Raw genomic sequence first — 18,501 nt, forward strand, 5'->3', positions numbered from 1 at the left:
AACCCAATCCAAAAATGGGCAGAAGAACTAAATAGACATTTCTCCAAAGAAGATATACAGATTTCCAACAAACACATGAAAGAATGCTCAACATCATTAATCATTAGAGAAATGCAAATCAAAACTACAATGAGATATCTCACACTGGTCAGAATGGCCATCATCAAAAACTCTAGAAACAATAAATGCTGGAGCGGGTGTGGAGAAAAGGGAACCCTCGTGCACTGCTGGTGGGAATGTAAATTGATGCAGCCGCTATGGAGAACAGTATGGAGGTTCCTTAAAAAACTACAATAAGAAAAAAAAATCATGAAGAGACTAGGGGTAGGATGGGAATAAAACACAGACCTACTAGAGCATGGACTTGAGGGTATGGGGAGGGGGAAGGGTAAGCTGTGACGAAGTTAGAGAGTGGCATGGACACATATACACTACCAAATGTAAATAGATAGCCAGTGGGAAGCAGCCGCATAGCACAGGGAGATGAGCTCTGTGCTTTGTGACCACCTAGAGGTGTGGGATAGGGAGGGTAGGAGGGAGGGAGAGGCAAGAGGGAAGAGATATGGGAATGTGTATATGTATAACTGATTCACTTTGTTATAAAGCAGAAACTAACATACCATTGTAAAAGTTATACTCCAATAAAGATGTTAAAAAAAAAGATAGGTAATAATAAGTGTTGGCAAGGATATAGAGAAAGTAAAACCCTCTTACAGTGCTGGTGGGAATATAAAATGGTGCAGCCGCTTTGGAAAGTCTGCAGTCCCTTAAAAGATTATACAGAGTTACCATATTACCCAGAAATTCCACTCCTAAGTATATACCCAAGAGAGATGAGAACATGTGTCAGTACAAAAACTCGTACTCGAATGTTTATAGCAGCCTTATTTATAATTGCCAAAAAAATGGGAACAACTCAAATGTCAATCAACAGATAAATGTATAAATAATGTGGTATATCCATATAACATATTCAGCAGTAAAAACAAGGAATAAAGTACTGATACTTGCTACAACATGAATGAACCTTGAAAACGTTTCTTATAAGTGAAAGAAGCTGGTCATAAAGGACCACATATTATATGATTTCATTTATGTGAAATGTCCAGAATAAGTAAAGCAATAGAGATATAAAGTAGATTGGTGGTTGCCTAGGGCTAAGGAAAGAGGGGGGGAAATGAGGAGTGACTGCTGTATGGATTTTCTTTTGGGGGTGTTGAAAATGTTCTAGAATTGATTGTACACTTTAAGTGGGTGAATTGTATAGTATATGAATTATATCTGAGTAAAGCTGTTATTTTCAAAAAAAAAAACTTAGCACATTTTTGCATTTATTTCTTTAGGATACCGAAAAGTGTAAATTACTGGGTCCATTGCATTTTAATATTTGAGATTTTTATCATTTATAACCTGAATCAACTTTTTCTTATTATAGGACAAAGCAGTGATAGTGAAGATCTTCCTGTCCTAGACAATTCAAGTAAATGTACCCCAGTAAAGCATCTTAGTGTATCTAAGCCCCAGAAGCTTGCACGATCTCCTGCAAGATTATCCCCTCACATCAAAGATGGAGAAAAAGATAAACAGAAAGAAAAACATCCGAATTCATCTCCTCGGACATATAAGTGGAGTTTTCAACTCAGTAAGAAGCTTATAGAAAACTTTAATATATATTACAAAGTGGTATATATTTTGAATTGTCAAAAGAAGGAATAATGATTAGCAAATTCATTTATTTAGGTATCCTAAATGTTGTCTTATTAATAATCACTACTTATTATCTTAAATACAAATCTATGTCTTTTCATAATATTAACTTGATAAATATTGATTGGAGAAAGCTCTCCAGTTATGGAATGAGACATGTATGATTTATATAAATTGATGAAACTTAAATACCCTTTCTTGTACTGACAGTTGGAAATAACTAATAAATGAGGAAAACATCAATACAAAGACACTACTTGGATAAATAACTACAATTATAGATCAGAGTTGCTGTATGTTGATGTTTCCTTGTGCTTTTGTGATTATTTCAGTAATACCATCATTAAGTAATACATGTTTAGTGGAATATTTGGGATATATATAGAAATCTTATTCGTGAATTTAATTAAGGTCTTCCATTTTTATAGAGCCTTATTTTAGTGTACTGTTAGGTTTTAATAAACTAAAGCTTTTGTTGATTTATAAGTTGGACTTTTGATAGAACTGCCATCTGTTTTTCTCATAGAATTATTTTTAAATCCAAATTAACTTTTTTTCCCTTTTAGATGAATTAGATAACATGAACAGTACGGAGAGAATCTCTTTTCTCCAAGAAAAACTACAGGAAATCAGGAAGTATTACATGTCTTTGAAGTCTGAAGTTGCAACCATAGATAGGAGGAGAAAAAGATTAAAAAAGAAAGACAGAGAAGGTAATTTGATTATAATTTTTCTTCCCCCTATTTTTCAAATATATATCCTATCATTTTAGAAGATTTAGGTTTGCCACTTTTTAATACAGTATATATTTATTAATTGTTATCTTTAGATTCCTAGTGTTTTCTTCTTTGCTGCTATTGAAGTGAGTCAACAACTGAATCAGAATGAGACTCTTGAAAGAGACTATGAACTGTTTTACAAAATGTCACTGCTCAACAAACATTTATTGGCTGCCTATTAACAGGCACTATATTTGTCATTATGGGGTTCATCAAAATGAAGAGGGATATGGCTTATCCTCTAGGAGGTTATCTTGTTGGGATCATAAGTCATTTCCTAAGCAACTACTATATAAGATAGTTCAGCTTTACAACATTAATGCACACATACCATATGCCAGGCCCTCTTTCAGGTGGTGGAAGTACAGAGATGAATGAGATACAGACCTTGATCTCAAAGTCTTAAAGTCTAGTGGAACTGTATGTTGAGGGCCCTGAGAACAGTAGTTGGTGGAAAGAGAGATGACTTCGGAATAATCATGAGGAGAGAATAGCATCTGAACTAAACCTTAAAAATGTATAGCATTGACTTCTAGTTAAACATTGACATCTCATATCTACCCCAAGCCCAGGCCTCGCTAAAATAATAGTAAAGAAAATTAAAAGCCCTATACCCACAAGGACGAGAGAATGGGACAGCAGACTGACTATGGTGGACAAGAAATGTCCGCGGCATATCTTTTGGAAGCTGAGAAGCAGACGGACTGTAACTGTCCTAGCAGATGACAGAATGCTAAACACCTAAGCTTGTTTATCCTTCTAGTGGGACAAAACAGTGAGAAGCAAGCTAATTCATACTACATCACCCCAGAAAAGCTCTGAGGACAGTGTGAGGTGTGAGGATGAAAATTGGAGATGGTTTGAAAAAGGAAGGAGAAATTGGATCCTTTCATCCCACCCTCTGAAGCAAACTACCTTTTCCCCTAACTCCAGCAGAAAATAGGAGATTAAGTTATTGGAGGCTGAGAGGGATCAACAGGCTTATAGAAAGACTCAGGGACATCAGCCATAGCTGAAGGTGAGGGTTAAGTGCTAAACCAAAAATAATGAGCTTGAGTGAAAGTTTCCAGTACTAAATGATGAGACTCCTGTCCCTTTTCCAACCAATGATCTCATCTTCTTGTCTCTCTGAAAGCTGGTAACCAAGCTGATGCTCATTCCTGGAAGGAGATTGAAAGATTCCTCTGGAGAAACTGGTCAGCCCAAGGGAAGTGATCTAACATAGATACCAGCATTTGGAGGTTCCTGAACCAAAAAGCAAAATCCTTACAAATCACTATGTGTGCACTGCCCAACATTTAAAAGCCGGCGGCCTCATGTATAGCCTCCAGTTAGCTTTTTAATGCTCCCCCTTTAGTATGGAAGCCACAAGACCAGATGTTTGAGGAAAGCCTTTACATAAAGACAGAAACCAAAATATTCAATAGAAAAAAGGAACTTGGACAATGTGCCATATAAAAACAAACTATAATTAATATCCAGAGTTACAGGAAAGATATTGCAGTCCTGAAACAAGAATATGATACTATCAATGAAATTCAGAGAACATGAAGGATCTCTTAAAAAATTAAAAATATGATATTTGGAATGAAAAATAAATAAATAGAAGGGTAAGATAGCAAGGCTAAAGAAATCCCAGTAAAAGATCAAAAAGATAATAGGAGAGAATAACCAAGAGAAGTATAGGATCTGGCTGGGAGATCCAACTTCTGAGTCAGGATTTCTAGAAAGAGAACACTGAATAAACATAGGGGGAAGCTGTGATCAAAGAAATAAGAAAAACTTCCAGAACTGAAGGAGATGGGTTAGAAAATTGAAAGGACTCCCTGCGACTTCTATAAAGAATGGAGGAAAAAAATCACACCAAAGCACATTATGAAATTTCAGAACCCTGTGGATAGAGGTAAGGTTCCAAAAGCTTACCATATAAAGGTATATACAAAAAACTGGGTCTCAGAACAGCATCAGATTTCTCACGTCAGATTTCTCAATGGTGACACTAAAAACTAGAAGCCAAGCTATTAAGATAACATGACATCCAGCAAACAAGGAATCCCACATAGGAAAACAGTAAGGAAAACCTCAAGGTGATGGCACATGGAAGCCCTAGAATGATCACTGCATAACAGGCCTACAAAGCAACTATTTCAGGAATAGGATGGAACAGGAGGGGAGGGCTCTAGGAGGGATGTCCCTTTAAGAAAAAACCAGTAAATTATCTGATAGGCTTGCCCATCTTGAGAGAAGTTTTCTATCTATGGCAGAGAGTTAGGGGATGAATTACTAATAAAATGGCCTGTGTCATATGTGGTCTTGAATCATTCTACTCCAAGTCCAGCAGTTTTCAATTCCTGGAAATATAATGGAGCAAAAGGAAAGAGATCAACCTTCCATGTTTGTTCTTTTCTTTAAAAACTAAATAGCAAGAAGTCTTTACAGCATTTTTAAACACAGAAGAACAAGTTAACAAATTGAGCTTTTCTTCAGAGAACCTTCAACGGCTTTGAGTTTCCTAAAGGTCATATAAATTCAGACAACTAAAAAGATGATTTTCTTATAGTCTTCTTCCCTTTTTTGTTTTCTTAATTGTTGTGTGTGTGAAGTGAGTTATTAAAGTGAAACATTACTTCTAGCACACATATTAGAATTTGTAGTAATGAGTTACATGTCATTTTGGCAGTACACACATTGAGGGATGTATACTTAAACAAAAATTAAGACTTTAAGTAAAATAGGAATAATTGGGCAAAGATTAGCAGGAGATAGGAGGGCCCTGCAAAGAAAAAAGTAAAAACTAAAAAATGACAGAGCACCTGATGCATAGAGGAATGATCTTTAATCCATGCTCCATGCTCCTGGAGAGTTTTGTTAAAGTCATTTGAAGACTTTTTCTAATCACCCACCCACATTTCCATCCTGATCCCATGATTCTGATACCTGACTTACTACTTCTTGCTTATGAGAGTTTTGTGTCCATCGGGTATATCGGGACAGGATAAAGATAGGAAGCCAATGGTTAGCTGGTTAAAAGAAATTCTCTAGGATAAGTGAATCCTTTTATGGTCCTATAACCCAGAGATAAAGCAGGAATTTGCTATAGTGAAAATTTATCTCAGGTTGATCTCGTTTCTGATTTGGGACAAGGTGAGTTTCTTTCAGAGATCTTTCAAGTAGGGATTCAAGATTTTATATCTCTTTAGTCTTTACATTTTCTGGTGCCTTTTTTGAACTGAGTTACTTAAGTGATGAGAAACTGACTCCACTCAATTGAACCAAACAAAATTTTTGCTGACAAAATGTTGTTATTCCTTCATGCACCATTTAAGAGGACTATAATTGAAGTGAATAATGTTAAGAAATTTATTTCTAATTTGCCGGTGGCTGGGTATCTTTGTGTGATAGTTTTCGGGTCTAATGTAGCTTTTTTGATTCTACAGTGTCTCATGCAGGAGCTTCCATGTCATCTGCTTCATCAGACACTGGAATGAGTCCTTCCTCATCATCTCCCCCACAGAACGTACTTGCTGTAGAATGCAGGTGATAAATGTTTTCTCTGCCTTCCCAGCAGTCTGCTGCCAAGGACATAAATCCCAAATCCCTGAAATACAACCACAGAAAGCACTCAACTGGTTTGACATTGCTAAGTATATCCTGTACACTTTTCCAGGCTGGATTGTATCTATTCCCTTCTCTTTTCTTTTTTTTTCTGTTGCAGAAAAATAAGCTGATTAATAACTGAAGTTTAGGCAGCCTGCCATATTTGTCATAATTTTTCCTTTTTTTTTTTTTTCGTTTTTTTGTGAAGATAGAAAAAGGGCACTTAGCAAATTTGAATTTGTATAATAAAGCTTTCAGGTGTTATAGAAATCCATAGACAAGCAAGTGCACATGATAAACATCAAAATATCCAGCTAAATAGTTACTGCTGCACTTTCACTGAGATGTATTTGAACACTTGGTGAGTAGGGGGTTTATGTTGTGTTTTTTTTATTGTTGTTGTCGGTTTTCTTTCTTTCTTTTTTTTTTTTTTTTTGTGGAAGCACTTGCTATTTAGAACTGCCAAAGTATATGTTCAGCAGTGTGCCCAGGTTTAAGGTGTAAATGGGACAAAATAAATTGTGAAAGGAAGTGTAGTTGACTGAAAACTACAGTTGTAATAAGTCTTCCACTTTTTATAGGATTTTTGAGCACACAATTATGCAAATATTTTAATGTTTATTAATGTTTACAGTGGAATTGTGAATAAGTTTTCAGTGGACTATCTTATCCCTTGACAAAAATATTTTGTCTTTTTTCTATGTAATTTCAGAGTTTTTATTTTGTTACAAAAAGACAAAAATGAAATATATAACAACAATGAAGTTATTTAACAAGATTTCTAAAGCTGAAAATTTTGTGTAAAATAAGGTATTATCTTGCAACTTGTTAAATATATTTATTCAGACATTGGATGTTGTATTTTTATGTATTTTTTAAAATATTAATAAAATTGAAAAAAAGAAAATTCTAGGTTAATTCACTCTTCGAATGACAATAGCTCTCAGCTGTCCCTTTTACAGGAGGTTGCATCCAGCGGCTTTGCCTGTACTGAAGGGAGTCTGTCTCAGTCCTTCAAACAGTGTAGAACTGTAAATGGGCATCTGGATCATTAAAGTATGTCCTTGTTTAGAAACTTTGGCAGTCCTAGTATTTAAACTGTTTTGAGGATCAAATTTTTGGTTGCCCTTAAGATATTTTGTCACAGTTTTTATGTTTGCTATACTGCCGAATAAATTTATATCTCCCAAAGTTGAGATGCAACAACTAAGTAAAGCAATTATGTATGCTTTGTTTGTGAATTGTTTCACAGACTGATACATTTTGTAAATAATTCTTCCAGAACCATGTATTTAAAGCAGTTTTGCCATATACATTATGTAAAAAGGTGATTTTTTAAAATCAGTTTTTAAATTCATGTTTGTACATTGAAAGGGGTTTTTTTTAAACCTTCTTTCCTGTGTTTAATATGTGTAGAATAATAACCTAGATGCTCTAGACTGTATATCAGGATCTGATTTACAAGAACAGAGTCAGAGCCAAACACTAGTGATGGCATAGCATTACTGAAATCATTGTTTCTTAATTTCATTTTACCACATTGTGAACTTGTGATTCAGATTCCTTCCATTTTCGCAGAGAATTAAAAACAAAAACGTACTCTTGTAAAATGCACTTTTCTGTCTTTTCTTTGCAAAGCAGAAGTATTTCAATGTAAAATAAAAATGGAGCTCAGTGGGCAGTATTAATAAAGGCCATGTTTTAAACATAGGCTTTATATTTTTAGTTTTCATTTAAGTGATTGTTTTTTTCCCCTAAGTACCAATAACTCAGAGTTGGAAAACCAGACTTCATAAAACAAAGCATATTCAATATATTCTTCAGTCTCTACAATTAAATATTTCTAGTACTTAATTATAAAAATTTAAAAAGTACGTCATTCAAATACAGTTGGAACTAGGAGGCAACTTTAGATTCATACATTAGATATTTTAATGATTTATCAGCTTGAATATTGTCCTTTCTAATCAATATAAATCTGGTAATGATGTACTGGGATCTTGCTACAGAGAGTAAAATTATAAATTCATGGAATGGGTATATGGACACTTAAAATCCTTTTATTTTGGGGGGCTGGAAAGGATTATGAAAGTTACTGAATTTTGTAAGAATATTGACTAGGTATTAAATTCAAATATTGATCATATTTTGAGATTAGCTAAATTTTGAGTAGATCTTGCATATGACTAAAAAAATAAAAATATAATACTCTTTAATATCTAAAATGGAAGGTGCTATCTATAAAATCAAGTTATTTGAAGATTATGGAGATTTCTGTTTTAATATTCCATGTGTGCTTTTATTATTGTTCACGTTAAATTTCTAGTTTCCCTGCCCTTCACTAAGGAAGATGTTTGTATTTAGCACATATATGCTATGTCTTCTACGAAATTGCTTTTAATTGGAAATCTTTATGCATCATGCTATTAATTTGCTTATAATATGCCTTTCTTATACGCCCTGTAGTATAACATAGCTATCAACATTGTGAAAGCATTTGAAGCTATATTCAACCACACATTTTAGAATTCAGTCATCAAAAATTTATTGGGTATCTTTGATATGCCAGGCATTGTGCTAAGGCTCAGGAGACCTAACAGTGAACATGACAGAAAAAAGTCCCTGTATTTGTGGACTGCATAATCTAAAGAGTTATATGTTAAACAACTACCCCATGTAATTCTTTTTTTTAATTAATTAATTAATTAATTAATTTTTGGCTGCGTTGGGTCTTCATTGCTGCGTGCGGGCTTTCTCTAGTTGTGGTAAGCAGGGGCTACTCTTTGTTGCCGTGCATAGGCTTCTTGTGGTGGCTTCTCTTGTTGCGAAGCATGGGCTGTAGGCGCACGGGCTTCAGTAGTTGTGGCACACAGGCTCAGTGGTTGTGGCTCACGGGCTCTAGAGCGCAGGCTAAGTAGTTGTGGCACACGGGCTTCGTTGCTCCGCGGCATATGGGATCTTCCTGGACCAGGGCTCTAACCCGTGTCCCCTGCATTGACAGGCAGTTTCTTAACCACTGCGCCACCAGGGAAGCCCCCATGTAATTCTTAACTGCAGGTGTGATTAGCATATAAGTTATGGTGTGCCCAGAGAAAATGATACAGAGCCCAACTAGTTTGAAGGCAAAGATGGTCTGTGAAGACTTTGCAGAGAAAGCAACAGTAAAACTGGGCCCCAGTGGGGATTATAAATTGGTTAGACAAATGGGAGGAGAGATATGGTGAGTAAAATGCTCAGGCACACTGAGGAGGAGAAATTGGTGGTAAGAGAACAGACCTGAGGCAGAAGAAGCAGGAGCCAGGTAAAGCAGAGTTATTCAGGCATTGCCTAAATCTTATACCTGCCCACCTTGGCCTCTTGCTCCTTCTGTCCCGCCCCCACATCCCTGCTTATCCAGAGCCATTTCAAGAGCCACTTTTCCGGGAAGCTTTTGCTGACTTCTTACCATCCCCCAGAATATCACACTCTTTTATGCTCTGATAGCATTTTCAATCTGTATTATTTTACTTGACAACTCACCTTGTATTGAATATAGTGCATTTACTTATGCCTGTGTCTTTCTACCCTACTAGATGTTTAGTTCCCTAAGTACTCCTCAGTCACAGGGGTATCCCACAAAGTGCCTGGTCCGGCATCTAACGTAAAGTAAGATGGTCAAAAACTATGTTTACTTAAATTGAGAAAAATTACTTTTGAATTGCCATTGTATTTTTACCAGTGATCCTTATGCACAAAGTCAGACATTTAAAAGCTGTCTTTGGTGTTCTTTTCATAAAGTGATTTAAAAGTATCATTTGAAAAATGTAAAACTTGTTTAACAGTCTAATCCCCAACTTAAAATATTCTTAAGTTGATGAGTTCTTTTTCCTCCTCTCCTTGTTTCTTCTTCCCTTCCCTCTTCCATTAATGTCATGCAGTTACAGACAGACTTTTGTTCCATTACAGGAAGACTACAGTATGTGATAGCATTCATCATTAGTGACGGTTGAATGACTCTTCAAATGGAGTTTGCACTAATAGGGAATTTCTAACAAATACATACTTGGTGTTTTCAGCATATAAATATTTTTTTAGTCCTTCACATTTATTAACAAAATCAAATGATGTTTTCCATGTTGAGAAGGACAACAAAACCTTTTTTATTCATAGAGACCCATTATATCTTTTTAAACAGAATAAGAAGGGCAGTGTTTATAATTTTGGAACTTGTAGTTAACATAATTATGAAGCCATCTTCATTTTATAATCTATACCATGCAAAATTCATTTTAAAAAGTTCTACTTTTGAAAAACTTAAGGAACTTCCATGTAAATATAATAAATGATTACTCTGCACAAGTAATTGGATTTCTTCTCAAGGCTAAGTTATATTAAACAAGACAATCTGATTCAAGAGTCTCACCAGTTTAGGGTTGCCAGATTTAGCAAATAAAAATACAGGATACCCAGTTAAATTTGAATTTTAGTCAGACAACAAATAATTTTTTAGTATAAGTATGTCTCATGTAAAAATTGTTATTTATCTGAAATTCAAATTTAACTGGGCATCCTATATTTTAGCTGCAAATCCCACAACTAGTTCCTTTACTGTTATATTCCAGTACATGTTATCCTCTAGAGAACCTTGGTCTCTGATGGAGGATAAGAGTCATTTATAACTTAGCTGTTTGAACATGGGCAAATCACTTGACCCTTCTAAATATCACAACTATTAGAACTGCTAAAAAAAAACATCTGACAATATCCAGCGCTGACAAGGATGTAGTGCAGCTGGAACTCTTGTGTGTTGCTGGTGGGGATGCAAAATGGTACAGTCATACAAAAGTTACTCCTAGGTGTTTACCCGAGAAATGAATATTTACAGTGGCTCTATTCATAATTATTAAATGTCTTGTCATAGAGAAGTTTTTAATTTCTCTATGCTGAAGTTTCCCTTGGTTTCCAAGGATGAATGGTCCTGGGAAGTCCGTAAGTGATTTCTAGAATTAACCATTTCTGTGATGCAGTCATTATCTCCACAATTGGCCCTATAATAGCTAAGCTTTAACAAGATAGTTGTGAACACAGATTTTACTGGTAGTGTTCCTTTGATGGGGCACCTTTCCCACCAGTTGCTAACTGCTCTCAGAAATTCTCTTTGATCCTTATCCAAACCTACTCTTAAATAAAAACCTAAACTAAATCTGACTGCATTAAAATTAAAAACTTCTCTATGACAAGACATTTAATAATTATGAATAGAGCCACTGTAAATATTCATTTCTCGGGTAAACACCTAGGAGTAACTTTTGTATAACCATACCATTTTGCAACCCCACCAGCAACACACAAGAGTTCCAGCTGCACTACATCCTTGTCAGCACTGGATATTGTCAGATGTTTTCGTTTTTTAGCAGTTCTAATAGTTGTGATATTTAGAAGGGTCAAGTGATTTGCCCATGTTCAAACAGTTAGCTAAGTTATAAATGACTGCTTATAAATCCTACTGAGCAGAATCCCAGACCCTGTATAAGTTTTCCTTAACCATACCAAGTGTTGGGGAGGATGCAGAAGAACTAGAACTCTCTTACCCAGCTGGTGAGAATACAAAATGGTACAAATACTTTGGAAAATTTTTGGCAATTTGTTAAAAATTTAAACATATACCTAGCCATTCCACTCCTAGATATTTAGCCAAGAGAAATGAAAGCATGTCCACATATAGCAACTTTATTAATAACAAATAACTTAAAACAACCCAAATGCCCATCCACTGGTGAATGGATTAATAAATTATTGCATATCCATCCAGTGGAATACAACCCAGCAGTAAAAAGGAACAGATGATACAGGCAACAAATTCGATGAATCTCAAAATAATTATGCAGAGTGAAGGAAGCCAGTCAAAAAAGAGTATACACTTTGACTGCATTTATATAAAATTATAGAAAATAGAGCGACAGAAAGCAAGTCATTGGGTTCTTGGAAAGTTGGTGGGGGTCGTGGGGTGGGTGGCCTGGGAGGGAGAGATTACACAGGCCAAGGAAACATTTGGGGGTGACGGTTGTGTTCATTATTTTGGTGGTTGTGATGATGGTTTCATGGGTGTACACATATGTGAAAATTAATGAAAGTGTATACTTTAAATGTGTGCAGATTGAATGTAAAGGAAAACAGTCTTCTAAAACCAAAAAGCATAGGGAACATGTAAACCCAAAGTCACTGTTGTTGGCTAGTACAAAACTCAAGTTTAATCAAGTCAGTGATTTTTTTTTTTAGCCTGGGGAAAGCAAGGAGAGATTTGTGCTTTTTCCCACCTACATATGTTATGACCCTTTTGAGGTTCCTTCATCTGACCAGAAATCTTAAGATCTTCCTGCTAACATAGGTAAAACAGACCCAGTATATTATTTTTCAGTATTGAGTATAAATAGAAATCCTATTTTTCATAATTTACCAAAGCTAATTTATGTAACATTTTCCTCTAATTTCTGAACATTTGTCAATTATCTTTTTGAAACACTGATACTATTAAATTGAATATTTTACTGTAATGACTTTGAGTAGTAACTCTTGAATTAGATTTTATATGACCTTCATTTCTTGTAACTAGAGTTTATACTGTTTCATTCTGTTTAAGTTGCTAGTTTAATATCCCAAGATTCCTGCCTTATAGTTTTATTATACTTTCTCTGATTCACTGTGTCTTCAGCCTCCATCTGTTTTCTTCATTGTTTCAAGGTTCCTTCTCTCCTCAGTGCCAGTCACCTGCCTCACCTCCCTTTAGCCTTCTCTTGGAACACATCTTCAAGCATTTAACCTGGCCTCTGGCAATTTTGCTGATTTATATCCTACTAGTCCTAAATAATTGACATAAGAGATAAGGAAATGGTTAATGTCTAAAAGAGAGTAATAATAGTAAAAGGACTTTACATGCAGAAATCAGTGGGTTTGTTTTTTTTTTTTTCATTCATTGGATCAGTAGAGTCTTTCATACCATGTACTGCTCTGGTAGAATAGTATTTTAGCACAATGGACTCAATTTGCCAATAATAGACTTCAAACATAAAGAACTGTCTTTAAAATTGATAAGCCTCTAGCCAGGCTAATTAGGAAAGGAAATAGAGAAGACACAAATTACCAATGTCAGGAATGAGAAAGGTGGCATCACTGCAGATTGTATCTATAGCTATTATAGGGATAATAAAGGAATACTATGAACATCTCTATGCTAATAAATTCAACAACTCAGATGAAATAGAAAAATTCATTGAAAGACACAAATTTCCTAAATTTACTCAAGAATAAATATATAACCTGATTAACCCTATATCTGTTATCAAATGGAATTAATGTTAAAAATCCTTCCCACAAAGTAAACTCAAGGTCCAGCTTCACCGTGAATTCTACCAAACATTTAAGGAATAAATAATACTAATACTAATTTAAGGAAGACATAATACTAATTCATCATCAAACTCTTCCAAAAAATTGAAGATGAAGGAATGCTGCCAATTCACTCTATGAGGCCAGCTTTACTCTGACACCAAAACCAGACATTGCAAGGAAGGAAAACTAAAGACCAATATCCTTAATATGTATGCAAAAATTCTAAACAAAATTTTAGCAAATAAAATCCAACAACATATTAAACGGATAATACAACGTGGGCCAAGTAGGGTTTATCTCAGGAATGTAGGGTTGGTTTGATATTCAAAAATCAATATAATTCAGCTTATTAACAAATTAAAAAAGAAAAACCATCAGATGCAGAAAAGGCATTTGACAAAACCCTACATCCGTTCCTGAAAAAAAAGCTCAACAAACTGGGAATAGAAGGCAACTTCCTCAACCTGATAAAGGACATCTATGAAAAACCTACAGTTAACATCATAGTTGATGATGAAAGACTGAATTATTTTCCCCAAGATTAGGAGTAAGACAGGGAGAGCCACTCTCACTACTTCTATTTAACACTGTATTGGAGGTTCTAAAGCATTCAAGAAAAAAGAAATCAGAGGCATTCAAACTTGTGAGTTTAGCGAGAATGTAGGATGCAAGATTATAAAAATCAATTGTATTTCTATGTACTAGCAATAAATAATCAGAAATTGAAATTTTAAAAATATCATTTACAATAGCATAAAAACATGTTACAATGAGTCTGACAAAGGATGAAAAGACCTAAACTGAAAACTACAAAGAATTGCTGAGATAAAATAGAGACAATCTATGAGGACATGTACCTTGTGCATGGGTCATAAAACCTAATATTGTTAGGAATTTTTTTGCTTCTCAAATTTAATGTAATCCCAATCAAAACACCAGGAGGCTTTTTTGTAGAAATTGATAAGCTAATTACTAAATTCATGTGGAAATGCAAAAGACCTAGAATAGCCAAATCATCTCGAATAAGAACTAAGTTGGAGGGGCTTCCCTGGTGGTGCAGTGGTTGAGAGTCCGCCTGTCGATGCACGGGACACGGGTTCGTGCCCCCGTCCGGGAAGATCCCACATGCTGCGGAGCGGCTGTGCCCGTGAGCCATGGCCGCTGAGCCTGCGCGTCCAGAGCCTGTGCTCCGCAACGGGAGAGGCCACAACAGTGAGAGGCCCGCATACCGCAAAAAACAAAACAAAAAACAAAAAAAACCAACAAAAAAAATAACTAAGTTGGAGGCCTAATGCTACCTGATTTCAATAATTATTATAAAGCTATAGTAATCAAAATGTTGTTTTGGAACAAAATAGGGAGTCCAGACCCATAGAAGAGAATAGAGAGTCCAGACTCATGGAACAGAACAGAGTCCAGAAATAAGCCTCCCATGTATGGACAACTGATTTTTCATAAAGGTGCAAAGACAATATAATGAAGAAAGGATGGTCTTGTTAAAGAAAGGATGCTGGAACAATTGGACATCCATATGCAGAAAAAATGAACTTGGAGCCATACCTCACACCATATACAAAAACTCAGAATGGATTACAAAACCTAAAACCATAACACTTTAAAAAAGAAATCAGGAGAAAATCTTTGCGACCTTGTGCATAACTGGGTTAGGTAAAGACTTCTCAGATACAACACCAGAAGCACAATCCATAAAGGAATAATTTGATAAATTTGACTTCATTAAATTTTAAAACTTTGGCTCTTGAAAAGACATTGTTAAAAGAATAAAAAGACAAGAAACAAACTTGGAGAAAATATTTGCAAAGCATTTATCAGATAAGGGACTTGTATCCAGACTATGTAAAGAACTCTAAAAACTCAACAGTAAAGAGCAAACAACACAATTTAAAAAAAAAAAACACTAAAGATTTGAACACACACTTCTCCAAAGAAGATACATGAATGTCAAAGAAGTACATACAAATGGTGTTCCTCAAGAGAATGAGAAGGCAAGCGATAGACTGGAGAAAATATTTGCAAAAGACATACTTGATAAAGGACTATGTCTTAGTCTGTTTGGACTGCTATAACAAAAATATCATTAACTGGGTGGCTTATAAACAAATAACTTATTTCCTATAGTTCCAGAGGCTAGGGATTCTAAGATCAAGGTGCCAGCATGGTCCAGTGAGGGCCTTCTGGAGTAGAAAGGGATGGGTTGTTCTGTGGGGCCTCTTTTATAAGGGCACTAATCCCAATCTTGAGAGCTCCATCCTCATGACCTAATCACCTCCCAAAAGCCCCACCTCCTAATACCATCATTAGGGATTAGGATTTTAACATAAGAATTTTGGGTGGACACAAACATTCAAGTCATAGCAGACTTATCCAAAATAAACAAAGAACTCTTAAAACTGAACAATAAGAAAATGAACAACCAGATATGAAAATGTGCCCTTAACAGACACAATCATCGAAGAAAATAAACAGATGGCAAATAAGCACATGAAAAGATGCTGCACATTATATGTCATCATGGAAATGCAAATTAAAATAATGAGATATATCACTACACATCTAATTAGAATGCAAAAATTCAAAACGCTGACAATGCCAAGTGTTGACAAGAATGTGGAACAAGAGGAATTCTCATTGCTGGTGGGAATGCAAAATGGTACAGCCACTTTGGAAGACAGTTCGGCAGTTTCTTACAAAGCTAAACATACTCCTACATATGATCCAGCAATCCTGCTCCTTAGTATATACTGAAATGGGTTGAAAACATGTCCACACAAAAACCTGCCCAGATGTTAATAGCAGCTTTATTCATAATTGCCAAAACTTGGAAGCTTCCAAGTCCTTTAGTAAGTGAATGAATGAACTGTGGTACATCCAGAAAATGGAGTATCATTCAGCACTAACAGAAATGAGCTATCAATCCATGAAAAGACATGGAAAAGGCTAAATACTATACGGTTCTAAGTATATGACATTCTGTAAAAGGCAAAACTATGGAGACAGTAAAAAAAATTAATGCCTGGCAGGGGTTGGGGAGAGAGAGGGATGAACAGGTGCAGTGAAGAGGATTTTAGGGCAGTGAAACTATTCTGCATGATACTATAAGGATGGATACATGTTATTATACCTCTGTCAAATCATTATACATTTGTACAACACCAAGGGTGAACCGTAATGTAAACTATAGATTTTGGTGATAATGATGTGCGCGTAGGTTCATTGATTATAACTAATGTGCCACTCTAATGTGGGAGGGAGGAGTTTGTGCTTGTGTGGGTTCAGGGGGTATATGGAAACCCTTTGTACTTTTCAATTTTCCTGTGAATCTAAAACTTCTCTAACAAAAGTCTATTTTTAAAAAGTGTTCAATATCATTAGGCATTAGGGAAATACAAGATAAAACCACAGTGAGAATCCACTACCTGCCTATTATGTTAAAATTTAAAAACGTTGACCATACCAACTGTTGGCAACAATATGGAGGAACTGGAACTCTCATATACTGGTGTAGCCATTTTGGAAAAATGTTGGCAGTTTCTTAAAAAATTAAACAGACTCCTACCATATGATCCAGCCATTTCACCTTTAGGTATTTACTTAAAAGAACAGGAGGGCTTCCCTGGTGGCTCAGTGGTTGAGAGTTCGCCTGCCGATGCAGGGGACACGGGTTCGTGCCCCGGTCTGGGAAGATCCCACATGCCGTGGAGCAGCTGGGCCCGTGAGCCATGGCCGCTGAGCCTGCGTATCCAGAGCCTGTACTCCGCAACGGGAGAGGCCACAACAGTGAGAGGCCCGCGTAACTCAAAAAAAAAAAAAAAAAAAAAAAAAAAAAAACAGGAAAGATGTGTCATATAAAGACTTGTATACAATTGCTTATAGCAGCTTTGTTTTGTTTTCTTAATCCTTTTAATTTTATTTTTGTAAGCGCTAGTCTTTTTTTTTTCTCCTCTTTTTAAATTTTGGCCACACCGCGCAGCTTGCAGGATCTCAGTTCCCTGACCAGAGATTAAACCTGGGCCACGGCAGTGAAAGCCCAGAATCCTAACCACTAGACAACCAGGGAACTCCCTCAGCTTTATTTGTAATAGCCCAAAACTGGAAATAATCCAAATGTCCATCAACAGATGAATGGTTAAACATTGTAGTATATCCATAAAATCAAAACTATTTACTAATAAAAATGAACTACTGATAAAACAACATGGATAATCATTATGCTGATTGAAAGAAGCCAGACAATAAGGCGGTACACATTGTATGATTCCATTTAGAGTCGATCCTGGAAAAACATGGGTTTGAACTGCCTGGGTCCACTTACACATATTTTTCTCAATAGTAAATGCTATAGTACTACACAATCTGAGGTTGGTTGAATCTGAGGATGTGAAACTACACATACAGAGGGCAGACTGTAAGTTATACAATTTTTGCGCAGAGAATTGGCACTCCTAACCCCCACTTTGTTCACGGGTCAACTGTATATAATAATATAGAAAATGCAAACTATAGTGACAAAGCAGAGGATGGTGGGGGAGGCAGGGAAGGATGAGCGGAAGAACAGATTAAAAAAAGGGGCCAAGGAAACTTTTGGGGATGATGGATGATTATTATTTTGATTTTGGTGATGGTTGAATGGATGTATACATATGTCAAAATGCATCAAATTGTACATTTTATTTTTTTAATATTTATTTATTTGGCTGTGCTGGGTCTTAGTTGCAGCACATGGGATCTAAAGTTGCGGCATGTGGGATCTTTAGTTGTGGCTTGTGAACTCTTAGTTGTGGCATGTGGGATCTAGTTCCTGGACCAGGGATCGAACCCGGGCCACCTGCATTGGGAGTGCAGAGTCTTAGCCACTGGACCACCAGGGAAGTCCCAAATTGTGCACTTTAAATATATGGAATTTACTGTATACCAGTTATAACCTCAATAACGCTGTTTAAAAGAAAGAGAACTAGGCTTCCCTGGTGGCGCAGTGGTTGAGAATCTGCCTGCTGATGCAGGGGACATGGGTTCGTGCCCCGGTCTGGGA

At 35.9% G+C, this 18,501-nt stretch overlaps 1 protein-coding gene across 4 annotated transcripts in view; it reads left to right on the forward strand.

Annotated features, from left to right (window-relative positions):
* ARID4A (AT-rich interaction domain 4A) overlaps positions 1-7,697 on the forward strand; it is a 61,111-nt gene extending 53,414 nt beyond the window's left edge. For 2 of the 4 annotated variants that reach the window (XM_007105228.3, XM_055088459.1), the window contains exons 22-24: positions 1,436-1,642; positions 2,274-2,420; positions 5,924-7,697. In XM_007105228.3, coding sequence (XP_007105290.2) covers positions 1,436-1,642; positions 2,274-2,420; positions 5,924-6,027 — 458 coding nt within the window. In that variant the 3' untranslated portion in view covers positions 6,028-7,697. Of the gene's footprint in view, positions 1-1,435; positions 1,643-2,273; positions 2,421-3,621 lie in introns of all 4 variants that reach the window. The other 2 variants (XR_003681976.2, XM_055088460.1) reach the window with 2 other exon arrangements.
* The last annotated feature ends 10,804 nt before the right edge of the window (positions 7,698-18,501 follow it).

This window comes from Physeter macrocephalus, chromosome 11, assembly GCF_002837175.3.
Source record: "Physeter macrocephalus isolate SW-GA chromosome 11, ASM283717v5, whole genome shotgun sequence".
Classification (NCBI taxonomy): domain Eukaryota; kingdom Metazoa; phylum Chordata; class Mammalia; order Artiodactyla; family Physeteridae; genus Physeter; species Physeter macrocephalus.